Here is a 15,717-nt window from a genome sequence, read left to right on the forward strand (position 1 = left end):
GGGGGTGGGCTACAAGGGTGGCTTCTGTGAGAAGCTGCTAGAAGCTTCCCCTGTGTCTGATAGAGCCAATGCCAGCCGGCTACAAGACGGACCCGCCGCTGGCCAAGGCCAAGCCAATCAGCGCCTCTGTGATAACATATTTAAGAAAGAGAAAAACAGTTAGAGAGAGCTTTTGCAGCCAGAGAGAGGAGTGAGAAGATGTAAGAACATCTGCAGACACCAAGGTCAGTGAAGAAGGAGGGGGAGGAGGTGCTCCAGGCGCCGGAGCAAGATTCCCCTGCAGCCCGTGGTGAAGACCATGGTGAAGCAGGCTGTCCTCCTGCAGCCCATGGAGGAAGGATGAGGGGGTGTAGAGATTCCACCTGCAGCCCGTGGAGGACCCCACGCCGGAGCAGGTGGAGACACCTGAAGGAGGCTGTGACCCCGTGGGAAGCCCACGCTGGAGCAAGCTCCTGGCAGGACCTGTGGCCCTGTGGAGAGAGGAGCCCACGCCAGAGCAGGTTTGCTGACAGGACTTGTGACCCCGTGGGGGACCCAACGCTGGAGCAGTTTGCTCCTGAAGGTCTGCACCCCGTGGGAGACACTCACGTTGGAGAAGTTGGTGAAGGACTGTCTCCCGTGAGAGGGACTCCATGCTGGAGCAGGGGAACGATGAGAGGAGTCCTCCCCCTGAGGAGGAAGAAGCGGCAGAAACACCGCGTGATGAAAATGTAACCCCCATTCCCCATCCCCCTGTGCCGCTGAGGGGGAAGGAGGTTGAAGCCAGGAGTGAAGTTGAGCCTGGGAAGATGGGAGGGGTGGGGGGAGGTGTTTTCAGAGTTGATTTTATTTCTCATTGCTCTACTCTGTTTTGCTTAGTAATAAATTAGATTAATTCCCTCTGTAAGTTTGGTCTGTTTTTACTTGTGACGATAATTAGTGAGTGATCTCTCCCTGTCCTTATCTCGACCCACAAGCTTTTCGTTGCACCTTTTCTCCCATCTAGTGAATGAGGGGAGTGATACAGCGGCTCTGGCGGGCATCTGGCCCCCAGCCAGGGTCAATCCACCACAGTTACCTAAAAATGCAACATATCCTGCTATACACATCACAGTTCATGTTAAAAAAAAACCACCACACAAAAAACCCAAAACCAACCAACCAAACCACTTCATCACATTTCAGTGATGAAGTACACAGTCATCCTGATCCCTCTGAGAAATAAAAATTAATAATCTGTTGCTGCTCAACTGATCTCTAGCACCTAAGAGACAGCAGAAAGCATGAAAAAGTGCACATTTCATCAGCTTCTTCCTTTTGAGAAACAGAACGGGTAGCCCAGAAGAACACAAAATGAGAGCAGATAACAGGAGGTAAATTTTATATATATATATATATATAAAAAAAGAAAAGATAAATGAATAAACAAAAGAATAGAAGCAGTGAAACTAGATAAATTAGAAAATTAATAAACAGGAACTTTATTTAGGGTGAAAACAAAAAAAGAAAGGAAAATTCTTTGGAATACCAAAAAAGCACAAAATTGTATTAAGAGAAAGAAAACAGTCACTAAAAGAAGCAAAAGCAGCACCCTACAGATTTCACTTCTTCAACGGTTTTGTGATCAGAGAATCATAGAATGGTTTGGGTTGGAAGGGACCTCAAAGATCATCTAGCTCCAACCCCTCTGCCACGGTAGGGACACCCTCCACTAGACCACGTTGCCCAAAGCTCCATCCAACCTGGCCTTGAACACTTCCAGGGAGGGGGCATTCACAACTTCTCTGGGCAACCTGTTCCAGTGCCTCACCACCCTCACAGTAAAGAATTTCTTCCTAGTATCTAATCTAAATCTACCCTCTTTTAGTTTAAAACCATTACCCTTTGTCCTATCACTAGATGCTCTTGTAAAAAGTCTCTCTCCAGCTTTCAATCTTGAGACAATAGCAAGTAATATAAATTTTCTATGTAATTTTCCTATTATTGACACTTTCAAATAAGTTTTACATTTGAAGGCACCTGCATTGTTCGTGACTTCAAATCAAACCATGGAAAAATACAGTATTTAGGATGGAGGATTTCTCAAAAGCTCAAGTTGTTTTCTATTTGGAATCTACTGAAACTTAAAGCTTTCTATCTTTTTTTCTTCAATACTGAATATTTGAATAAAAGAGCATAAATAAGAACCACAGTATTTTTATTAAATGCTGACTGAACCTTGTTTCTTTCAGTAACAATTAAAAGACCAATTCTGTTTCTCATACAAATGGAAATTTTTTTCCCTTTATATCCAGTTTTGCTTCTGTTGAAAATCTAATGTATAGTATGAAAACAAGTTCCCCTCCTCTATCTGTTAACTACAGCAAAACACAAACAAAAAAAGATTCCTTCTATAGTAGTCAATGAATCACAGTGCCACATTCATGGGTTACTTCAACACAAGTCTATACCTGTCATAAATTAACACTAACAGTTTTTAACATTATACAATGTTTTTGAAGTAAAGATGAAGAATCACTAGGCAACTGAGAAGCATTTCTAGTTAACCACAACTGGGTTTGTCACTCAGCTGAACAGTAGCTTTACTATGATGGCAATTTCTTTCACAAATGAACAAATTCTAGTTCTAGGTAGTTGCCTTTGGTTTTAAACAACTGTTCAGTCGATACCTTAAAAATCTGGAGTGCAAAGAAACGAGGGCTAGACTAACTATGAATATATATGCCAATATGCTCAGGGTTTTGTATCTCAGTGTCAAGCATGCACTACAATAAAGCAAAGCTGTTCATCTGTTGAGCTAGGACAATAGCGTCTGCTTCTTTAACAAACTTAGTTACATGTCACTTCAAAAACAGGTGCAAACAAGGAATGGAAGTGTGTAGTTTTCTCAACTATACACCACATTAACACCACAAATTACTTTCATTGACTTCATCAGGACCTTAGAGCATCCACGCCTCCCAGTCTCAGTTCAGCTCATTTCCCCTCTCATCACATACAACAAGCACATAGTGACAGGAGAAAATAAAGTCTTCCCATAGAACAAGGACAACCATCACAGGATTCCAGGTGAATCCAGAAGACCTACACCAGTACTCGAGTGGACTATTTTAAAGTGCCATCGTGAGAACCAAGACAGGAAAAAAATACTACAATAAATAAATAAAAATCAAATCAATTTGGGTCAACAGGTACACTTACATACTTAATCAAAGAGTCAGCCAATCTGAAACCTCTTCAGCACTCAGGTGCTGAATGTCACATACCAAAAGGTGAGACAATTTTTGTCTCAGCAAAAATTTCTAGTAAATTATCAAGTATCCTAAGTAGTAGGACTGGTTATATCCCCACTGTTAACGTTGCGAGTTGCTCTCCATTATAAAAACACAGCTTTCAGTTCCCTTACTAATGCACTTCATACAGTAATGTTGAGTGTATCAGACAATTTCTACATCACACAGGAGTCCCCCCCCAGGAAGAGGAAGAAAGAGAAAACATTTCAAAACCTCAGCTAGATCAATTTGTTTCTAAAAATGGACAATACGTTTGGCTTGTGATTAAAGCAAGTTCGTTCTTTCAAGACTTCTACAACCTACACCCTTTGAAAAAAAGGGACTGCAATTTGACAAAACTGTAACAATATCTGGAATGAAAGGATATGTATTTTGTAAAGACATCTGGTAAATGGCTATTGAGCATACAAGACAGACGAGAGGAGGAAAAAGTAATAACTTAAATATACAGATACAGAAACCCTAAAAACAGCCCATAATGGAGACAGTAGCCAAGTCCAGAACTCTTCAAACACTGACTGATGGGCCACTGTAGTGTAACTCAATGGCCCATCAAGTCTAACCTTTCCATAGATCTCATGGAAAAGACCAAACTTATTACAGGATAAACACCAAGAGTGGGCAGAAACGGCCACAGAGGTGATTAAGAGACTGCAACATCTCTCCTATAAGGAATGGCTGAGAGAACTCTTGACTGTTCAGCCTGGAGAATGACAGTGGGTACAAAGTGAAACATAGGAGGCTCTATCTGAACATCAGGAAACACTTTTCTACTTTGCGGGTGACTGAGCACTGGAACAGGCCACCCAGGGAGGTTGTAGAATCTCCATCTTATAAGACACTGAAAAGAGATCTGGACATGGTCCTGGGCACCCGGCTCTAGGTGGTCTTGCTTGAGTACGGGCATTGAACTGGATGACCTCATCAGGACTCTTCCAATCACATCCACTCTGTGATCCTGTGACTATTTTCTTGTATAAAATCCCATATTATTATTTAGGTACTGCCTTCATTCTAAAGTTTCAAACAGCACAGTTGTAGCTTGCTCTCTCCAGAAGTACTTACAAACTGGACAAGCAACTGCACACATGTTAAGGCTAGAATGCTATGAAAAGCAGCTCAGATGACATTAATTAAAAAAAAAACTAAAAGAAGAGAAACAAGTAGAAAAATAAAGAAATTGCATTTTATGTGCCGTAGTAGTAGTATAAACAGCTTTCAGTAATTACGTTAAGGATGCAAATAAAAGTACTAGACTAAATGAGTCGTGGAATGAAGACAAGCTTAATCACATAATTAATGGTCTGTTTACTTTTTCAAGGTAAAAAATATAATAATAATATCTTATATAATGGCATATAATATCTAGACTGTAGGTTTTGCATTAACTTATGATAAAACTACTGGATAAGTCAGCATCTGAAATTTGTAACAGCAGAGAGGAGTAAGAGGACTGACTGGAAATGTAAGCTTAATAAAAAGTCATTCATACACACCACATCCACTCCTTCCTCTTACAAAAACATATCAGTGCTAATTCAAGAACACACATGACTCTTGGAAAGGAAAAAAAAAACAAACACACAAAAAAAAAAACCCAAAGTAAACAAATATCCACACTATCCTATGATATATATACTCGGGTCTTTCCAAACACAGTTTAAATTAATTAAAATGTCATTCAATCGTGTAGTTAGCTTATAGGCTTCTTCAATATGAAGAAGTGAATCTAAGTACTTACATCACACCATGTTGAGAAAAAAAAAAAAAATAGTTCTGAAATATTTACACCCACTGACTGGAGGGGAATAACAGGTCAACAGTTGGAAATACTATCTCCATCTCCAACAAATAAGAGCCTTTCCAGCAAATCCCGAAAGTCAGTAAAAATATTTTGTATCAGTGCACTTCAAACAGCGCTTATACCTGCCTCGATGTCTGCCAATTAAGACATTACTGCTCACAAATAGGGATTAAACCATCACTGCCATCCTTAGAATGAAAGGAGATGCTCCAGATCAAGCTAGGGTGACAAAATATCTAGAAGCATACCTACCAATATGATCAAGACAGAAAATGTTGTAATACATTAATCTCTTCAGATCCTTAAGTTTCAGAGATAAAATTTCAAACACTGAACAACAGCTGGCTAATAACCATAGAACGATACAATGTTTGGGTCAGAAGGGATCTTAAAGATCATCTAGTTCCAACCCCCCTGCTGTGGGCAGGGACACCCTCCACTAGACCAGATTGCCCAAAGCCCCATCCAACCTGGTCTTGAACACTTCCAGGGAGGGGGCATCCACAACCTCTCTGGGCAACCTGTTCCAGTGCCTCACCACCCTCGTAGTGAAGAATTTATTCCTTATATCTAATTTAAATCTACCCTCCTTCAGTTTATAATGGTCATCCCCTGTCCTGTCACTCCATGCCCTTGTAAACAGTCCCTCTCCAGATTTCTTGCAGGCCCCCTTCAGGTACTGAAAGGCTGCAATAAGGTCTCCACGGAGCCTTCTCCTCTCCAGGCTGAACAATCCCAACTCTCTCAGCCTGTCCTCACAGGAGAGGTGCTCCAGCCCTCCAGTCAGCTTCGTGGCCCTCCTCTGGACTTGCTCCAGCAGGTCCATGTCCTTCTTATGTTGGGGGCCCCAGAGCTGGACACAGTACTCCAGGTGGGGTCTCACAAGAGTAGAGGGGCAGGATCACCTCCCTGGACCTGCTGGTCACACCTCTTTTGATGCAGCCCAGGACAGGGTTGGCTTTCTGGGCTGCAAGCGCACACTGCCGGCTCATGTGGAGCTTTTCATCAATCAATACCCCCAAGTCCTTCTCCTCAGGGCTGCTCTCAAACCGTTCCTCACCCAGCCTATAGTCGTGCTTGGGATTGTGCTGACCCACGTGCAGGACCTTGCACTTGGCCTTGTTGAACTTCATGCGGTTTGCCTACCTCTCCCTCCTGTCAAGGTCCCTCTGGATGGCATCCCTTCCCTCCAGCGTGTTGACTGCACCACACAGCTTGGTTTTGTTGGTAAATGTGCTGTGGGTGCACTTGATCCCGCTGTCCATGTCGCTGACAAAGATGTTAAACAGCGCTGGTCAGAGTACCGACCCCTGAGGAATGCTACTCGTCCCTGTTCTTCACTTGGACATTGAGCCGTTGACGGCAACTCTTTAAGTGCGACCATCCAGACAATTCCTTATCCAGCGAGTAGTCCATCCGTCAAACCCATGTCTCTCCAATTTAGAGACAAGGATGTCGTACGGGACAGCGTCAAATGTTTTGCACAAGTCCCGCTTGATGACATCAGTTGTTCTTCCCTTATCCACCAATAATTTTCAAGAAGTTTTAGCAACTAGACTATATTTTACTCTTTTCCAAACTGTTACTGCACTGTCTTCCTAGAGGCATTGCATGGACACAAACTGGTCTGAAATCAAAAACTAGTCAGCCTCTCACAAAGTTTTAGCTTATCATATCTACCGTTATATACTTTTTCTTAAAAATATGGAAGTAACCATGTCTTTTTAAGAGCTCCTGAAATAGGCATTAGGAACTAAGAACACAATCAAACCACTGATCAAGGTGAAGAGCTCAAGGCCCACAGCTTACCTAAGGCTGCCAAAGAGTTATTTCTAAAAACACCAGGATGCAGTTTGATTTGCCAGCATTACCGCACACATAGTCTCATCCAAATCATCTCAATTGGAAAAAACAAACAAACAAACAACTAAAAATGTGTGGGATTACTTTTGACACATACAGTTTCAAATGCCGTAACATCAGGAGATCTGATGTAGCAATCCCTCTCACTGGACAGTAAAGACAAGCACCTCAGGACTGAAGGAGGTTTTTTTAAAATGCAGATTAGTTGTAACTGGAAGAGCAAATCTGAACATCTCTTTTTTTAAGGAGAAAAAAAACCAAAGAAAAACCTGTAGGAAACCAAAATCCACAATCAAAGAGACATTAAAAGGCAACAAAGCACAGTTAGTTGTATTAACCTAATGAGAGAGAAATTGAGATGCATATGAGTAACCTTAACCAGGAATTAGAATCACTGGCCACTTATGTTTTAACTGCTTACCATAAATCTGTTGGTATTCAGAAAGCATCTCAGCTCAGAAGTGAAATCCTGAAATCCTTTCTGAATGCTTCTTCTGGACTGAATGTTTCCATTGCAATGGAACATAAATACTCAAAACCAGTTATGCCTTAAACATTACTACATTATACATTATAAAACTTCATAGTCATCCTTGCATTTTTACTCTATTAAAAATACTTAACAGATATTTATGGTGTAGAGTCATGTAGATGGAAATGGGAGGGTTCAGCTTTTTCAAATCCTATGCAAATATGGCCATCTTGTGGTGAATGCTGGTAATATTATTTTTTTTTTAAATCCATAGAAAACACAGATATAAATGAGTGAATAAAACATTTTTATGTATTAATGACTGACGTTGATAACCACCTATAATAGCTGAATACCCGTGCTTCACACCAGGACTCTGACAGCTTTTATGCAAATATTTGCCTGTTGCACTAATAATACAAAATAAAGTTATTTTCTATGCAAGATGGAAATACATCATATGCTCTCAAGATACAGATAAATAATACTGATCCTACTCTTGGATGAGAGGAACAATAGTAGCATATAATTTGTTTTCTGAAGCACGTGACTTCATGCTTCAGAAAACAAATGACTACTTTCTACTGAGAGATTATATTAAGAAGTCACACCTGTCTCAACTGTATCCTTTACTTGCATAAAGCAAATACTCTCCTTTATAAGCATATAGTTCTGTAACATAAAATATCTGTATACAATGCAAGCTAAACAGCAGCACTTATTAAGTAGTCAGATTTGCTTTATGTCACTCAAAAAAAAGGGAACACTACAGTTAAAGCAGAGTATACTAACTAATAGTCTGGGCTAAAAACTATGAATAGAAGTCATTTCTCAAACACAGACTTCTGTGCAATCATGACTTCTTTTCAAAACCTGAAGGATTATCTTCCTCCAGCAAACAGTTTGCAGGTGTTTGGTTTAGGCTTTTTTAGAAGAATTTTCTAAGATCTATGATCCAAATAAAAGAGAGTTGATTAAAGTAAGATCAAACTAAATTTTACTCTAAGTTCACATGTAAAAACTCTTGGCTCCTTAACAATACTACTATCAGTATCTAAGTCCCTGATATTTAACAAATTTAACCATTTGTTAAACAAACATTTGTCTTTAACAAAGACCATTAGGGGCCATAGTTTTCTTCTGTCTTGCCTGTTTCCTCCAGCTTCTCGAAATTCCTGCTGCTGTTGTCAAGAGTCATTACCTAAGACAAAAAATACCATTTTGCTCGGTATTTTCACTCTTTAACCATTAAAAATTGAAGGAGTCTGTAAGCACAGATCTCTCTCAACTATCTGACAATCTGGGAAACATAAATACCTTGAATCAAACAAACTTTCATAAAGAAAGTTTTGATTTTACTGAATTCCTGCAGCATTCAATCCTATTACCCAGTCACCCATCTTCGTCAACTGTAAGACAATCCCATGCAGAACTTTATCAAGATCCATTCAGTAACAGTTTCTTTTTTTTTTTTTTTTTTAATTTAGGATCCTATATGTATACTGGTTTGTACAGCCAGTAACAAAAATGAGAACCCTCAAAATGACACAGTAACACAAAGCAGAACGTACATTGAGGGGAGAGCAGCAAGTTTAACAGGGATCCTTGAAAATTAAACTAGATTTCTCTCACCTTTTCCACCTTTTCATTTTCTGAGATGTTCAGTTTTACAAAATATAGATGTATTTGTGTGTGCAGAAGGTTTTTCCTGTGAAAGGGAAGCTGTTATCTCACAGGTATTCCACAGCACCAACCACTGCAGTTTTCAAACACATATCCCTCGTTTTTGTGCAGAGGTTTTGTATTTTGTGGAAACAAATGGCACAATTGCACCTTCTCTAGTTTCAGCTCAGAAACAAGAAAAAGCCAAATGGTGACTTGAGCAGCTAAACTGGAAGCAAATATTTTAAAGCATGTAAGTAGATTCTCATATTTAACATCCATCAAATTGACAAAATTAATGACAATTTTACCTTAAATTGACCATTTGAACTATGTAATGACAACGGAAATTTAGAAGACATTCTCTCTAAAGGAAATGGACAAGTTACTAGGTATAGCCTTACTGATGAATGAAAACTGAACAACTACCTCTAAATAAATCCTACCATAAAGCCACAAAACTCTGAAAAAACAGTACTACTAAAGTCAGTTTGAACTGAAATCATGTTTCAACAGAAAAACTAAGTAAGGCAAGCATTACCACACATACAACCTTAATACTCTGGAGAATTATATTTAACCAAATACATTTGGACCTTGTGAATATTACTCCAATTAAGCAACCGAGAAATGAACAGTGCAAAAACAGATGCCATAAAAAGCAATTATTTTGCTTGTTTTCAATATTTTAAAAACAGGATACTGAAGAGGAAGAAAAATATTAAATTCATAGACATAAGAAAGAGCTAGATCAAATTCTTTTAGGTGGTGAAGAGTTATTTAAGCACTGAAGTGTCTTGAAGAGCATGTTATCCAGAAACCTAAACAGGTAAACAATCAGTTTCATAAAATATCATCTTGATTTTTTTAAGTAATACCTGCAAAAAACATAGCTCCACATAATAAGAAATAAAGTTAATACTTTTCCTAGAAAGTTAGTTTAATAAGTAACATATTGCATTCACAGACTGCTGCCTGGTTAAAAACTATGATCCTGCAATACACTCTCTCTCTCAAGTGGGCTTTTCCTATCTGACAAAAATGCTCCTGCTGTTGTTCTAGTAGAAACCAGTGTTTGCAGCAGTCACCAGTCCATTTAGACAATGGCATCAGCAGAAAAAAAACAATCTGAACAGCTCTTAACAGCCTCTCTCATCAATCTTGCTTTCTTACAATAAAGCACCTTGATTTATCACTATTTGAATTTCAACAGTAATGAAAAATGTTTCTTAGAACTTTCACATCAGTGATATAGACTGTCACTACTTGGAAGTGAGGGATAATGATCTGAATTGAGAACTACTACTAGGTTTAAAATAAAATTCCTTCATTTATCCACTCAACTGCATGTAAGGAAGAAAACAGGAAGGGAGGACTGAAGGGGCAAAATTTAACTTTTATCTAAACATACAACACGTGTTAAAAATCTAGCACATCCAAGTTTTGAATGTAATACTATTCTGTAGCATATATAGTGTTATACCATCTAACATGGTTTATCCACATAACCTACAGGATACAAAGTAACAGGAAAATTACATAAAGTGTATAGCTATAATCACATGTACCAGTAAGTCAAGTAATACAGCATCAACATGTATCACTATGTATCGTAATCATACAGCTGCTTTGCTTTATTCCTAACCTGCTTTGTTGCCCTAGTAAGAATAGAGGGGGAAAAATGAACTTCTGATACAATGTCAAGATCAAACAAGTTAAATGATTTTTGAGTAATAAATTAAGTTGCCAGGATAGTTCATATTCATTTAAGCATTTTGAGGTTGAGAAATAAAAGACTCCTCTCTTTATGAAATCTAGTGGATTAACTAATATGTTCATATATTTATCCTATAATATACTCAAATATTGGGTTATTTTGTATGTGAAATAATGACACAACCACGGTAATGCAGCATAGAAGGCTGTCATCACACAGAAGTCACAAAACACAGAAAAAGTGAAGTAAAAATATTGTATACCTTTTCCACTTTTCCACCATTGATGTCACTGGGGAGGAATTTCTTGCCAATCGTTCTTAAATCTGTCTGAAATGAATACAGAAGACAGGAGAATATTAACCTAAAATATCCTGTATTGAAAAAAAAAATAATCATAAAATAGGAAAAAGGGTATTTCTTCCATAATGCCAATTATTTATAAACTATTAAAAAGAAATCCTCTGCCTGCATATGATAAAAAAATTCAACAACTACAAGAGTTTACAAAAGAAATCCTTTTGTTTATTAAGTTATAGTCTTGTTTTACGTACATTTTCAAAGATGATTAAAATGCTTTTAATACTCAAAACAAAATGACTAAGTAATGTTTAATTATTAGACATAACTGAGGCTTAATAGAGGTAAACTTCTTTCTTCGCTCTCCATCTGGCACTTAGAGAAAAGCAGTTTTAGTTTGTGTGTTTTTACACGCATAAATCCTTCATAAAAGGCTGGGATCTTTTTTGCAATTATACCTGGAGTAAAAGCTTACATCGTATTTCCATTCAATGCTTTTTAACTTAAATGTCTGATTACTTCTTTTGAAAGTGAAGTAGACAACTGCATAACGTTATTCAGCAACTCTGCAACATGGCCACTGACAACATTAAACTAAGGAATTCCTATGATCAAAGGAACAAATCTCCACAAAAGCACTTTCCTCACTCACCTAACGCTGTTCAGACAAGCATATCAGTCAGGGTGATGCATGACAAAAGGATGCACCAGATGGCTAAAAGGTGCAGCACGTGAAAATAGGAAATGAAATAAAAACTCATTAAACTTCACACATTAGGTTTTTAGTACATTTACCTGTGTTAAGGAAGAAGAAGAAAAAAAAAAAAAGCACAGCAGTGCAGCCTGAAACACCTGTTTTCTCAACTGCACTGCTTGAAATAAGCCTGTTGTTTTAAACAGAACATGCTGGTGCAGATTACTGTACTGAAGCTGAAAACCCTCCTTATTTCTTGTGTTCATTAACACTTCCAAAAGAAGAAGGGCTAAATGTAATTACTACTAGAACTTGTACACTAACTTGCCATTAATATATGCCAAGGGACTATTGTTTCAGCATCCTAATCTAGAACTGAGCAGCACTATATTTTAGTATCTACAACACTGAAAACAAGTGGTTTATTCCGGGTTTCAGTGAGAAACATTAGTACCCTACAAAGAAAACTAATTGTAGGGATGCTCTTTTAGTGTATTTACTCTGAGTATCTATAAATGCTCAACCCACTTTCTGTTACACAAGATATCCATAGACAGTGATAAGAAAGCACATTTGGTTTTCAATCTGAGCCCACTTGAGGGAACTGATCTGTCATCTGTCAGTTATTTATCTCTGAATAGCACACAGGCTCCTATAAACTGTTCCCGCATGTTCTATATCCATATAATTGACAAGTCCCCAGCAAGGTGCTTTGCAATCACACCAGCAGGAAGGGGACACAACTTTTACAAACTCTTATCCAAAACAAAAACATTTGAAGGACTGAAGGTACATTTATGTCTATTTCATACTTATTTTAGTAATTCACAAAAAAAGAAAAGGTCGGTTGACTTTTTAAGTTTCTTTTGCCTGAAACGTGTCTCTAGCAGTCAAGAAAAGAATTTGTGAATTTGTAAGAAGGGGAATCTAAATTCACTGTTTTCCTGTCATTCAAGCCACGCTGCTATGCCCTACTTACTCAACAGGCAGCTTAATCTTCTGGGCAACCAAACAACTGATTTCATGACAAAAATATCAATAAGCAATTAAAACTAGATTTGCAGTACTTGCATAACATTTCTGGTTTATTTTATTTTTTATTATCTATCAAACAAACTGCAAATACAACACATACATGTACAAATGATCGTGCTAGTATTTGCTCTAGCATATAATTACGTGCAGGGTAATACCTAGCAACTCGGAAGTATTTAAATTGTTTTCTAATAAAGCAGTTATGCATTCTCAAATATATATAGGCATGCTACTAAAGTCCCAGAAACCAAATGCTTACACTCTGCACGTTTTGCATTACGTTCTTTGCATTTTTGTATTATAATTTTGCTTTACTACTTTTCACATTCATTCTATGAATTGGTGCATGCATACATACAAGTGATCGAACACATACTTCAAAGAATAAATGAAAGGAGCACAGGTGATACTCTTTTCAGAGTATTATCCTAAAACAACAGTGGTTGAATCTACAAAGATGCAAAAAATAATCCCTAACAATTGTCACTTACAATTTCATTAAGAAAGAATACTTTTCTGTTAAGCACTCTATTACATTGTTTTTCCCCTTGGAACTACATATAGTTATTACAAAGGACAAAGTTTACATAAATCCCTATGCTGTGCATACAAGCTATAAAACTGTTCAGTATAGATGACTGAGAAGTTTTAAACAATACATAAAATTCTCAAAACTCTCCCTCGTGATTTTGACAGAATAACTTAAAAACAAGTAAAAAAATACATGGATTAAATAGCTGCCCTATTGTCATTGTTACTGAACGCAGACCTACTAATGTTTACCGACAATGTATATACTAGAATTCTGAAAAACAGGAATTCACAGGCACACTTTTCTCAAGTCCCTAAAAGTATTAAGGTTTATTGCTTCCATGTTGTTTCCCTATCTTGTATATTTTTGTATTTATTGTTGGCAGGAATAACGACTACTAATCCAGATTTCTACAGTAAATCAAAAAACCCGTTTGTAGTTACATAAATATGTACACATCACAGGAAAATTCACCATTAGTTTGAATAGAATCATAGAATGGTTTGGGTTGGAAGGGACCTCAAAGATCATCTAGTTCCAACCCCCCTGCTGTGGGCAGGGACACCCTCCACTAGACCACGTTGCCCAAAGCCCCATCCAACCTGGTCTTAAACACTTCCAGGGAGGGGGCATCCACAACCTCTCTGGGCAACCTGTTCCAGTGCCTCACCACCCTCACAGTAAAGAATTTATTCCTTGTATCTAATTTAAATCTACCCTCCTTCAGTTTATAATGGTCATCCCCTGTCCTGTCACTCCATGCCCTTGTAAACAGTCCCTCTCCAGATTTCCTGTAGGCCCCCTTCAGAAACTGGAAGGATGCAATTAGATCTCCCAGGAGCCTTTTCTTCTCCAGGCTGAACAATCCCAACTCTCTCAGCCTGTCCTCACAGGAGAGGTGCTCCATCCTTCCAGTCAGCTTCGTGGCCCTCCTCTGGACTCACTCCAACAGCTCCATGTCCTTCTTATGTTGGGGGCCCCAGAGCTGGACGCAGTACTCCAGGTGAGGTCTCACAAGAGTGGAGTAGAGGGGCAGGATCACCTACCTCGACCTGCTGGTCACACCTCTTTTGATGCAGCCCAGGACACGGTTGGCTTTCTGGGATGCAGGCACACACTGCCAGCTCATGTGGAGCTTCTCATCAATCAATACCCCCAAGTCCTTCTCCTCAGGGCTGCTTTCAATCCATTCTCCGCCCAGCCTATAGTCGTGCTTGGGATTGTGCTGACCCACGTGCAGGACCTTGCACTTGGCCTTAATGAACTTCATGTGGTTCACACGGGCCCACCTCTCCAGCCTGTCAAGGTCCCTCTGGATGGCATCCCTTACCTCCAGCGTGTTGACACCACCACAGAGTTTGGTGTCATTGGCAACTTGCTGAGGGTGCACTCAATCCCGCTGTCCATGTCGCTGAGAAAGACGTTAAACAGCACCGGTCTGAATACCGACCCCTGAGGAATGCTTTCCCTGAGGAATATGCTTTAAGGAGCCTGATGTCCAGAAGTCAAACTAAGTAAGGGTGTTTTATTCATCCCAACAAACTAATATTTTGTTCTACAATTTCATACCCATGTCAGTATACAGCACTGACTGATTTTATTACTGTTTGTACTTTGACTTTAGATTTACATTTCATAAAGAATATTTTCCGACTACAAATTATGCCCTTTTATCTCCTCCAGGTTTCACAGGTTGGAATAAGTGTTATTTCCAAATAAAATTCACAACTCATACAAAAGGAGAGAGACAGATACTCTGTCCTTTATGTAAATCCGACAAACAACGGTACACTTAGCCACACAAACCTCCACTTGAGCCATGAGGTATATCATTTTTAGCATGATTTGTCAGAAAAAAGTTTTCACAATCATAACTTACATTAAGAGCAACTAGGATAATGTCATTTGTATTAACTTTTTCAGAGGAACTTATGCAAGCTTCAATTCCTTCATCTGAAAGATACCTGTTAAAGAAAAAAAATAATATTAGAATATCACATGATGTATCTATTAGGAAAACATTTTTTCTGTATATAAGATTATTGTATTTAGTTTGTATCTTTTGCCCTGGTGAAGCATAGATTTAAAAATACTTGGAAAATTACTTCAGGTAATCAGTTTCCTTACACTGATATGAGATTGAGTAAAAGATTTCTTCTTCCATAATTTCTAAACAAAACAAAAAAACCCTCTACTTATTAAGCGACAGCCATCATCCCAATTATGTCAAATAGGCTAATACTACAGTCCTCACACCTGCTCCCTCAAACGACAGGAACCTGGTTTCAAAATCAACCATGTGGGCTTTACTTGATGGAAGTGGCATACTTTCACTCATGCACTTGCAAGGAAAAAACAGGAAACACCA

General features: G+C 38.6%; 1 protein-coding gene across 3 annotated transcripts in view; it reads right to left on the minus strand.

The window, feature by feature from the left end:
- Positions 1–15,717, minus strand: part of TDRD3 (tudor domain containing 3) — a 119,793-nt gene that overhangs the window by 57,362 nt on the left and 46,714 nt on the right. Inside the window, exons 1-3 of one of the 3 annotated variants that reach the window (XM_075741734.1) lie at positions 15,229–15,313; positions 12,111–12,237; positions 11,053–11,118 (exon numbers count right to left, since the gene is read on the minus strand). In XM_075741734.1, the coding sequence (XP_075597849.1) occupies positions 11,053–11,118; positions 12,111–12,113 (69 nt within the window). In that variant the 5' untranslated portion in view covers positions 12,114–12,237; positions 15,229–15,313. Of the gene's footprint in view, positions 1–11,052; positions 11,119–12,110; positions 12,238–15,228; positions 15,314–15,717 lie in introns of those variants that run through there. The other 2 variants (XM_075741735.1, XM_075741733.1) reach the window with 2 other exon arrangements.

The sequence above is a fragment of the Balearica regulorum genome, chromosome 1 (genome assembly GCF_011004875.1).
Source record: "Balearica regulorum gibbericeps isolate bBalReg1 chromosome 1, bBalReg1.pri, whole genome shotgun sequence".
Classification (NCBI taxonomy): Eukaryota; Metazoa; Chordata; class Aves; order Gruiformes; family Gruidae; genus Balearica; species Balearica regulorum.